The sequence below is a fragment of the Asparagus officinalis genome, chromosome 3 (genome assembly GCF_001876935.1).
Source record: "Asparagus officinalis chromosome 3, Aspof.V1, whole genome shotgun sequence".
NCBI lineage: Eukaryota > Viridiplantae > Streptophyta > Magnoliopsida > Asparagales > Asparagaceae > Asparagus > Asparagus officinalis.
This window is the reverse complement of record NC_033796.1, coordinates 26,957,152-26,969,308: the sequence shown is the minus strand read 5'-3', so window position 1 is coordinate 26,969,308 and position 12,157 is coordinate 26,957,152. Positions and strand designations below refer to the sequence as shown.

Below are 12,157 nucleotides of genomic sequence, written 5' to 3'. Positions count from 1 at the left end.
CAAGTACCTACCGTGTACCAACTAGTGGCGGATCTAGGACTTATAAAAACTGGTTTCTCTATATAATTAATGATTCAAAATTTTATAATTATTCCCAATGATTTTTTATATCTTAAAAAAAATACATTATCACATCATTAGCAACACTATCGAATGCATCTTTTTCAATATAAATAATAAATGATCATTAAGCCAATCATCACTCATTTTATTTTGCAACTTGCTCTTTATCAATTTCATTGCAAGAAACGCTTTTTCCACGGATGCCTTAGCCATGGGTAAAATCAATGCAATCTTAAAAAGTGAATACATCAAATGATAGATCTTAGGCTTTTTAGTCTCCATCATCTTCTTTGAAAAGATCACCTTTCCCCTTCAAATTAGAAAAACTAGCATCTCTATGCACATAAACAGTATGAATCGCACTCTTGTAGAGGGCGAGAGAGTAGCAACTAAGGCGATGAAGGAGAAACCGACTAGGGGTAGAGGAAGAGGCAATGAGGAACTACAGGCTGGAGGAGACTATGATTCACCTAGGGCCTGTGGATTGTAGCAATAAGCGAAAGGATCCCGAGAGCAGAAATGATCATTAGGGGAAAGTTTTTTTAATGGATGAGATTAAGTGTGATTATGGAGAAAGTATTTAGTGAACATGGTCCATGATATTCAACATATATAAAATTATTGGAACTAGAATGCAAGCCTAGAGGGAGGGGGGGAGAAGGGGGAGGGATGGGGTGAATAGAATTATACAGTTTAAAACTAAGTAGCACAAGAATACACAAGAATTATAGTGTTTCAGATCAAAATTTTAGGTCCATTCTTCATTCTCGTGAAGGGCCTTCCTTACTATGACCGAAGTTCACTTGAATCACAACACGGTTCAGTAGACTTTAAAGACTGAACCCTGAAATCTATCTGAAACCAATCATCTAACCTAACTATTCATAATGACTAAAAGAAATCTAGCCCTAACTAGCCTAATCCTCAATTACCCCAGATTGAGCACACCATTAAACTCACAACTTTGAAATACAACCAAGCATAAATAATTAAAGAGCAAAAAATGATCTTACATTCCTTTATCAAACCGTTCTTCAAATCAGTGTAAACGAAGATCCATGAAGAATCGGTGTAGCGATATAAGCGTAAGACACTCCTTTTCGCTGAATCAAACTCTGATAAAAAGCTCGCCGAGTAGGGGATTTGATCAAGTTTCTCTCAAACCCTAGAATAAAAATATCTCCTTTTGTGTTTTTGCCTCTTTGAACTTTGTTGTTAATTATGATCTCCAACTCCCCTTAAATAGACCTTGATAGGATAGGAAAAAGATACCCAAATCTGAGTGTAAATAGTAGATCAAATGGGTCAACAAATGACTGAGATTAAATCCCAAAAAACTGCCAAATTTTGTCATAACCATTGATGGTGGATCACAAACATTGATGGTTCAACTGTAGCCATCGATGGTGTTGATTCTGACTTCTAGATTTCTTTAATTATCTCCTATAACTATCAATGATTTCCTATAATCAATCGATGGGTCATTGTAGACCATCGATGACGCCAATTCTTATTTCTATTTTTCTTTGATTAGCTCCTGTAACTATTAATGAGATGCTGACAATCAATGGTTGCTTTTTAACCATCGATGGTTCGAAGGTTGAAATCAACCTTCGAGTTGATTTTTGCATTGTTTCACACTACATCTTGCTCGTACCTATATATGCTTGAAATACATCCTCTCACAAAACATAACAATAGTAAATGAGAGTTTGTTATTATTGATGTTAAGTGATCACACTATCAATAATATTCGCGGTTGGATAGGGGTGCAGTTGATGAGGGTCGCTTCCTTCCCTGAATATCCGATTTTGGGTTAGGTTGCTAAAAAGCCTACACATATAAAAATACGTGAGAGGACGGAGACCGGTTACCCCGTGCTTCCTCCGACGATCACGTCAGCTAGTGAACTTGAGTGGAGTAAATAAAGAATTGTGATAGTTCTTGTGTGTGCAATATACTTTGCAAATTATTCTGAGAAGATTAGATCTTTAGATCAAATAGTCAGGAATCAGAGATCAAGATCCAGATTAGGTAGTTTCTCTCCCTAAATGAAAGAATAGTACCTCTTATTTATAGTGGTTCCCAAAGGGCAGAACTGTTATTGTGGCCGAGCACAGGATGGCGGTGAAAAAATATAGGCTGACGGATGAGTCAACACTTACTTTATAGGTATCGGTTGGCGACTGGAAGAGATATCACCTCAACATTAAATAGGAAGTGATCAGAGGCATGACAGTGCTGATGTGGTCCGATGAGTCATGAAGACTATCGGGGCTAGAGGTATGATGGCGCCTGCCAAGCCTCAACTGTGATGCTGACACGTTGCTAGTGGGAAGATTTCGAGGCCGAAGTCCTTTAGCTTGGCAGAGAAGTAACGCCTTTTGAGTCGTCATCGGAAGACATCAAGTCAGCTGGTCGTATGGACTCACTGTGAGTCGTCTTTGACAAGAGGGGTGATAAGTACCGCCTTTCTAGTCGGTACGAGGGAATGTTGACTCAGCTAGTCGACTGAGTTGTCATCCTTGTTGGTCTTCGACCGCCAACTTAATTGGAGCATTGCATGCAGATGTACATCTATCCGTTGCTGACAAAGGGTCGTACTTAGGTGATTGAGAACACCATAACAGTTGGCCGTTTTCGCTTGGAGTCAGCTTTAGCCGGGTCAGGGTGAAATAAGAATTGCTTTGGACGGATGTGAGTGCTTTAAATGTGAGAACTGAAAAGTCCCTTCGAATTGACGTGGCTGATGTCACTGCACGTTCTTTTCGACTGTCACAGTTCCGCTTTCCCTGGCATATTGCGGGCTACTCGAGGTGAGCAGGTTATGTCTCAATCCATGAGATGTCGCTTCGAATTCTAAAAATCAATCTCAGTCTAGGTTTTAGTAGTTGTAAAGTCATCTGCCTATATATAAGACCAAGGGCTTGAGGGAGGTGATTATTGCCTTTTGAAATTCCCTCTAGAGAACTCAGAACTTTTCCACTCATCTCTTCTGGCAATCATCTCTGCAATCTCTGATGACATCTGAGCATATGGATCGTCGAGCTCTCCTAGTGGGGATCCATTCCAAGGTGACGCAGTCCTAGATGAGGATGCTCTCTAGGAGGTTTGACATCCCCAAGGCATATGATCTGATGGTCCCGACGAGGTCGGAGGTCATCTATGATCATGGACAGGAGCGGAATCCACTTTGCTTGAGGCACTTAGAGTTTGGTCTTCGGCTACCCCTACATCCTCCTCAAACAAGTGTTCACAGTGCTAGGGGTTTCACCAGTGCAGATGAAGCCGAACACCATCGTCATCTTGGTGGGGTTCGTAGTGATCTACTACTGGTTGGTGATCAAGCCATCTCTACGGGTCTTGGGTCGGCTGGTGGTTGTAAAGGTGAACCAGATGGAACCCCACTTTCATTTTCAAATGGTGGGGAAGTTTAGGCTCATCGCCGGTCTTCCAGACTCTCACAAGGACTGGAAGGAAAAATTTGTTTGAGTCGTGGGAGACGACTTTTAGTTGGGCTACTCCAATTGGCCTGAAATGAGAAGGGAGACGCTCATGGAGGGCGAGCTGACCATCATCGAGAGAGATGCATTTGACTAGATCAAGGCATATGTTTTCGTCGAAAGTTGCCTTCATCATTGATTTCATTAAACTTCAAACGTTACAAATGAATTCAAACAACAAAGAAATAATAAAAAAGATTACAACTTTCTTGAAAATAAACACAAGATCCGTTCGTCGTCTCTTGCTTGCGTGGGTCTTTAGCCTGTGACGGGGACATCGATATCCGTGGACTACCTGGCAATCAGATCTGATCCAGAGCTTCGTCGATCTGCGAGGAGATCTAGAAACTTGAAGCCCCTATCTCGATAAAAGCGAGATATTTGCTCTTCTTAGTATTACCACAACGAGATAATACTAAGGATCAGGTATGGGTGATGTAGATCTGACGAAGAAACTCTCTTGCGTTGAAGTGCTCGATCACTCTTCACTCTGGCAGGGCTTCGCCGATTCTCCAAAATTCCAGATCTGAAAAAATGAGGCCTAAGACTTGTATTTATAGGCATGAGGGGTTGCGGGGCGGTTAAAACCACTTAAAGGGCCCAAATCCGCGCTGAGACACCCTAGGGGTGTCTTGGCTTGGCCGAGACACCCTTGGGGTGTCTTGACTTGGCTGAGACACCGTAGGTGCCTCAGTTCAGCTTTGAGACGTTTTCGCTGTAACTTCTTTGTCTGAACCCGGATCTGAGTGATTCCAAATGCGTTGGAAAGCTGACAAGGAGTTCTATCAGCTCCGATGAGAATTCTATCAGTTCCAATGGTTAGATTATCTGTAGAATGAACAAGACACGAAGGGCGTTGTTCCTTTTATAAACATCGCGGGGTTCTCGATTAGCCTGTGTCTTCGTTATTCCGAAATCCTATCAGCTCACGTAGTTCGTCGGTTCACTTCAAGCATTCACCGACATCAGTCGAACTCCTGTGAACCAGATAGTGATGTTCATTGTCGTCTTTCTCACGTGGTTCGGTAAGTTGCCTACATCCACATGGTAAGGAGGGGGGTTCTTACTATTAAAAATCAAGAGAATACAAATAGGGTTACAAATCTCACCAATAAACCCTAGAACAAAACTCTCTAGATCTCTCACAAATCCTCCCACAAAGGATGCACAATACTCTCTCAGCGGTCTGCTCAAATCGCCCTTGCTTAACCCTAACTAATTAGGTTTAGGGTTATATACCAACTCAAAACGAAACGGGTCAGAAAACCAACCCAGACTCATACTGGGACTGGGGCGCTTACGACGCAAATTCGTCGCGGGTCGACTGCAATAGAACGACAGAAATAAAATCGCCTACAAGGTTTGGCGGTCGACTGCTGCGGTCGACCGAACTGTGACGGTTGACCGTGGCGGTCGACCGTCTCCAAACCCAAAACGTGCCTTCGACCTGTGCACGTTTCCGGTCGAGCGCAGCTAACTCGTGGTCGACCGGATAGCCTAAAACATGTTTTCTGCCTGTTTTCCTGAGTTGTTCTTCGTCATGTTCGCCACTTCTAAAAAAACATTATTGCATCATGGGGGCTACACTAATTTGAACAGGGACATGTCCTATATATGTCCCTAAATAACCACCATAATTTATTTATTTATTTATTTTGATAGAATAACCGCCATATTGTATAAGTCTGCAAATTTTAGATTAAAGAATCTCCACCCTCATAACAAACCCTAGGCAATGCGTTTCAAAGGAAGGAAGGGCCCAAGAAGCAACATTCCAGGATGTAGGGTCACTGTCTCTTTGTCCTTAACCCATACAACATTTTCTCACATGAATAAATATATCTCTCCATCAACCTCAACGTCAGACTCTTCCCCAGTTGCCACATTATTTCTTTTTCATCTTTAACGGGTCCCATTCTCAATCTCAATCCAACCCTTTGAGGTCCATACCCATTCCCTGGCTCCTTATTTAGCAGCAATTTAGTGCTTCTCTCTATTGTTTGCTCTCTTTCTTATTGAGCCAAGCTTCTCTTCTCCTTCTCCTTCTTCTATCACGATATCATGTCAGAGAAAAATAGAAAGGGAGAGGTAGCGAGAGTTCTCTTTCACTTCGATCACACATATACAAATACATACACATACACAAACACACAAATAGTTTTTTTACCGCTAATTGTTTGTGTTTTTATAGGTGATGTGGCCGAGATTGGTTGCAAACAAGCTATTTCGAAGGCCATTATGGAGTACTAATTTCGTCGCAGATTTTCCAAGCTCGGAGATATGGTTAGAGGAACCAAGCTTAGACCATGAAGCCATCGTCTTGAGAAACTGTGATAGTAAATTAGAGACGCATAGCTACAAGTGAGTAGCTAAATAAATTAATTGGTTCTTAATGATTGTCCCTATAAATTTGTTACTAATTAAGTAGTAGTAATTATCTTTTGTTTTGTGTTTTAAGATTGTTTGCTAGTACATGGAATGTTGGTGGCATCCCGCCATCAGATACTCTCAACTTGGAGGATTGGCTCGATACAAAGAATAACTCCTATGACATCTACGTTCTTGGGTAAGTATATTAACCAAATTAGCTTGAAAAAAAAACTCTTTATTTTTATGTTAATGAATATATTGATAACACTTTTTTCTTGCAGTTTCCAAGAAATTGTGCCCCTGAAAGCCAAGAATGTACTTGGACCAGAAAAGAATAAATCCTCTGCTAAATGGAATTCTCTAATTAGGTCAACCCTTAACGAGTCGACATACAATTCAAAGGAGCTCAAGGCCGGAGATATAGATAAACAAAAAGTGCATCCTGTCAAGGAATCAAATTCAAAGGATAATATCGATCAAGCTTTTCGATGCATCATGAGCAAACAAATGGTAGGAATATCAATCTCCGTTTGGGTGAGAAGCGATCTCTTGCGTTACATTAAACACCCAAGTGTATCTTGTGTTGGTTGTGGCATCATGGGATGCCTAGGAAATAAGGTAATTATTTTAATTAAGTTAACATAAATTATTTAATTGATAATATATATTTGATTAATTTAGTAGCCTAATATTGTTTACAGGGTTCAGTATCAGTTAGATTTTTCTTACATGAAACAAGCTTCTGCTTCATCTGTTGCCATTTAGCTTCGGGAGAGAAAGAAGGAGATGAGATGAATCGAAATTGCAATGCAATGGATATTTTTTCTCGAACGAGTTTTCCTTGTGGTCCTTCTCTTAATTTGCCCCAAAAAATTCTGGAACATGAGTGAGTAGATGACCATCATCTTCTTAATTGATATTAATTTTTAATTGCAACTTTTTCGTTGAATATTTGGACAGTAGATATTTTTCTTGTCAATATCCATATGAAACAAGATAGTTTCACCTTTATCTTTCTATATATGAACACTTTTTATGAAAGTTAATTGTACTGAGTACAGTTGTAATTACTATTAAATCATGTCTTTAAAAGGTCGGTGCCGTCTAACTACTAATTTAGATCATAGTTTATATATTCTCATGACAAAACAAATCTTTCTTATGGTCTAAAAACTATATGGGTTTTTCTATTTATTCAAGTGGACCAAAGATAGAAAGTGATGGATTCATGTTCCTACATAGAAACGTGAACCTCCTATTCAAAGAATCATTACTTATTAATGTAGATTGGATCGAATCAACTATAACTTAATCAAATTATAAACTATAAATCCACTTGAAAATATCTATGCATAGGCGATGGTATCTAATTGGTATGCGGCTAGTAACAAAATCAACAATCATTAATTATTTTTAATTTATCACGTACAAACCATGCAAGTTGCGACTAAAGACTAATGAGCTCTACACGTCAATCTCTACCTAATCATTTTCCTGTATTGAAAATTTCATGCAGCCGAATCATCTTGCTCGGAGACCTAAACTATAGAATCTCTTTGCCAGAGGCCGAGACAAGATTGCGAGTAGAACGAAAGGAATGGGAAATCTTGTTACAGAAAGATCAAGTATCCATTCAATCCTTACTTTTCAGTTTTGTAAACCCATTCATTAACTGGTAAAATTCTAGTAAGTCTTGTGACTCAATCTTTTAGTTGTACCGTGTAGTTGCGAGGAGAGGTATCAGCTGGTCGAGCTTTTGAGGGTTGGCATGAAGGTGCTATAGAATTCACTCCCACATACAAGTACTATCCAAACTCGGATGACTACTATGGATGTCTTCCAAGCAAAAAGGGGGAGAAGAAGCGTGCACCCGCATGGTATATATATGTTGGATTTTTTTGTCAAAACCGCTTTTCAAAATGAGTTTTTAAAAAAAAAATAAAAAATATATATATATATATATTAATTACAAATATTTTTCATAAATGCTTAGTAGCCTAGTGGAAAGTTAATGTTTCGGTGTTTCAAAATATCCTCTGTTCGAGGCTTGCCAATGGCAAACCGAGATGTGTTTTATTTTAATTAATCCCTCATAAGTTCTAGTGGGATGTGGGCCGTGGGCTCGTGGTCCGTGGACCAATGGGCCGGGGATCGGGGCTAATCGGACTGAGACGCTAAGTGATGCTTTGTTAGACGCACTTTGCACTTCACACGGAGGCATCGGGGCTAGGTGGTGCCACGTTGGCTGCCACTATGGTCGCCACGAAGGTTGCCTCGCAGGCTGCTTCGCAGCATGAGGATGAGCTGCACATTTGTACAAGGGTGTGACCCTAATATTCTCGAAATCAGTCGAGGTTCGTCGAGGTTCGTCTGATTCACAAGATCATACGAGGTTCGCTCGTAAAATAAGGTTCGCCTGTTTGCCGAGGTTCGCTCGTCAAACGAGTTTCGTCCGTTCGACGAGGTTCGCATGTTTGACGAGGTTCGCTCTTCGACGAGGTTCGTCTGTTCGACGAGGTTCGCCCGTTCGACGAGGTTCATCCTACAGACGATGTTCGTCTGATTTGCTGAGACGTGACCCTCGCGGTTCGTAGTAATGCATCCATTAATTACCTCGTATTTAGGAGTTACTGCATGCAGCAGTTGCAACAGGATTTAGAGCAATTTAATGCATTAATATTACAATCATAATTATCATTGTGAATTATAACAGTCGCATTAATTGAGGGTGACTCTTAAGCTGGTCTTAGAGGCCTATAAATGGCGCCCTTTGGGCAGCTCTTGTAATTTGCTAGAGAACTTGGAATAAGAACATCGGATCAAGGAGATCTTGACGTTGTTGTTGTTGTGCTGCTGCTGCAGAAACTGTGCACGCATGAACTTGCCCTAAAACCGAAAAGTTTTGAACCGAAAGGTTTTGAACCGAAACGTTTTAAGATCGAGGAGATATTTACCTTGACCGAAAGGTCTTATAGATCGAGGAGATCTTAACAGTACTGTGTTGGTGCACACCAGAGTACTGTACTGCTGTTCCTATAAGCAGTTTGGCCTTAGGATCCTTACACCGGAGTAGGCCAAACACTGCTTTAAGCACAACGTTTCACAAACACACAGCAGTGAAATGAAAAAGTTTAAAATTACAGCACATTAAAATTTCTCTGTTTCATTCCAGATTTAACAACAATTTCCAACAATATATATATTCAAAAGAATAATTATTTGCAGACACATTAATTCTGTGTATTATTTGGATATTACCATTTATAGTGTATATTCAAATATGCAATCAATATTTCTCGAGCTCTCTTGATCTAAATTTTAAGTGTTTTATATAGGTGTGATCGAATACTTTGGCAGGGCAAGGGATTGAAACAAATTCTCTACGACCGCTACGAGTGCAAACTATCAGACCATAGACCGGTACGAGCCAGCCATATTTGAGGTTAAGGTCGAGGCTTTGAAGATGAAGTACTCATTGAGGAGCTTCTTCTTGTCCGATAGATTTGATCACATACCCTTGGACTTGTTAAATGAACAAATCTCGGGTAGTAATGGAAGATTAAGCGTACAAATTTAGGGAGTTGAATTGTGAGCTCATCGTGTTTGGGCTTGTAGAGACAATATATATACGGACACAAGGGAACTTTTTTTTTTGGGGGGGTTAAAACTTACGTTGATATATATTTTGATAGTGAGTAATATGAATCTTATTTTTGCGTGGGATTGATGTTTATAGATTTAGTAATTTGATACCCTTAGGTAGGGGGAACAGTTGTATTGCATTAATATTCCGCATTCGGTGGGACTGGGATCAGAGGAAGCGGAGCAAATCTTGATAGAAAAAGGCCGCGGCCTTCACTTATTGGTCTATTTTAAGCTGCGGGCCTTCTTGTCGCTTTCTAAGTCCATGTCACCCACTGTTATTTAAAACTCAAGTGGCTCAAATTATGGCTTACGCTGGAGTGATCATATGGTATTAACGGTCCACTGAAGAGATATCTATTCTTGAATCACATAACTTTAGGATCATTTTTTTTTATTATTTTAAGCACATATACAGCTCTATTGATGCACGCTACACTAGATGCCTTGTCCCTTCTTCCTTCCCTATGGATGTTGAGTACAGGGAGATTTAAGAGAACATGATAATATTATTCATTACATTGAGGAGTTTATATACAAAAGTAAGTGGAGAGGTTCTGGTAACCTAAGTAATGTGGGTCTAAAATAAAGCAAAATAAGATATTGCCTAACTACTATATTTAACATCTCCTCTCAAACTGTATTTGGGTTCTAAAGACAGTTTGCAAAGAAGGAGAGCGTAGTGTTTAAAAGACCCTAATGACACTAGCTAGGAAGTGCTAAGATACTAATGGAAAGCACCCTAGAGGAGGGATGAATAGGGTTTATGCTAATCTAATCCGATTTTATGCCAATTAAAACTAATTAACAAATTTTTCTAGCAAATAAGATATGCAACAATTATATGCAAGGATATTCAATATAAACAAAGGGTACATAAAATAAACAAATATAAACAATATAGTGGACAAACTAAATAACAAGGCAATGGCGATATAAGCAATGAGCACAAATATAAAATGAACGTCAAAGCAAACTCAAACACAATCAAATGATCACGGAGTTCGGACATTTCGTCCTACTTCTCCGCTCCCCACTCCCGGGGAGAATCCACTACACAACCGGGTTTTCAACGCTCACCTGAATAACGTTTACACCCCACACTCGGTTTTTTAGTTCACCGAAAACTTTACAATCACTCACAATGTAAACACACTAACTACCACATCAAGTGTTGGTCTCTAGCCCGTGTCTCCCTCAAGTGCTCGGAATTACTACCTCTCTCTAGGCTTTACTATCGACACCACTCCTCTTGGGACAACCCGTCTCTCACCACACACTCCTCTTAGTGTACTAGTGTAATACAAAGTGAACCTCATAATTTAGCTCACTAATAACAAATGATTTGTACTCTAACAAGATGATAACTCAATTAAGCTCACTCTCAATGTCACAAACCCACAACCTCAAATTATACTATGTATGAAATAATATAAGCTCAATAGGTTGTGTGTGAACAATGAGAAGTAAAAACAAACTAAACTCAATATGAAAATCTAGCTTATGGAAATGAAAATCAAACTTGTAAATTGTTAGAAATTGAGTTTAGAAAAGTTCTCCATAGATCATGAGAGAGAGAGAGAGAGAGAGAGAGAGAGAGAGAGAGAGATGAGTTGAAGCTCAAACACCAAAGAATGATCTCTTCTTCCTTTTGTGAAAATCTCTTCACGAAACTAAACTTGTAAAAACCCTCTTAAACAAACAAAAACACCCTTAAACTTGTTTAAAACCTTTCTTGATCAATTTAGAACTGAGAATATGTGGGGGTATTTATAGGAAACCCCAAAGCCAAGAAGAAACCAACAAAACCCAGTAAAAAGACAAAAAACGGAAAGCTAAAAAAACTAGTCGTTGGGCCGTCAGTCGGCTGATATTGTTCATCAATCAACTGATGAGCTGACCGTTACAGGCCAGCAACACATCTTCAGTCGACTGATGAACTCGTCAGTCGACCAATGACCTCATCAGTTTACTGGTCAGTCGACCGAATAAGAAACAGAAACTATTGGCTATTCCAGGCGATTTCTTCAGTCGACTGATAACATAATATCAGCCTATTTTAAATAGTAAAACTAATTTTTGAAGTGCTTTTAAAAATAGCAAATAAATTCCAAAAAATATAAAACTTTGGAAAATATTTATAAACATGTTAATGAACATATTATAAAAATAATTTTTAGAATTAAACTTCTCATTTTGTGAAAACTCATCATTTTTCAAAATTAGTCTAAAACATGAAAATACAACAACACTTGTTTTGTCATTTTGACTAAATCATGTTTTGAAAACTCTTGTATGACTTTATAGACTTGATAAAAGGTATAACCTATTGTTCTAAAGTCTATAACCCAAAAACACAATATATTTCTAAATATAATAGAATATGAAACATATGAATGTGTATATGAATATAAATTTGTTTCATATCTATATAACTAAACCAAAACAACTTAACCATATGAGAATAAACATGTATATATATAAATAAATATTTGTTTCATATTTAAACTTGAAAATAAAAAATCAAAACTTGTGTGTGTGTGTGTGTGTGTGATATATATATATATATATATAAACCA

The 12,157-nt window shown here is 38.9% G+C and overlaps 1 protein-coding gene across 1 annotated transcript; it reads left to right on the top strand.

Annotated features, from left to right (window-relative positions):
- LOC109832170 (type IV inositol polyphosphate 5-phosphatase 9-like) lies at nucleotides 5,516-9,648 on the top strand. The gene is given in 9 exon segments (XM_020399606.1): nucleotides 5,516-5,654; nucleotides 5,758-5,927; nucleotides 6,025-6,132; nucleotides 6,218-6,554; nucleotides 6,638-6,822; nucleotides 7,453-7,561; nucleotides 7,662-7,813; nucleotides 9,272-9,365; nucleotides 9,367-9,648. Coding segments are annotated over 9 exon segments (1,329 nt in total). The 5' UTR covers nucleotides 5,516-5,627; the 3' UTR covers nucleotides 9,514-9,648.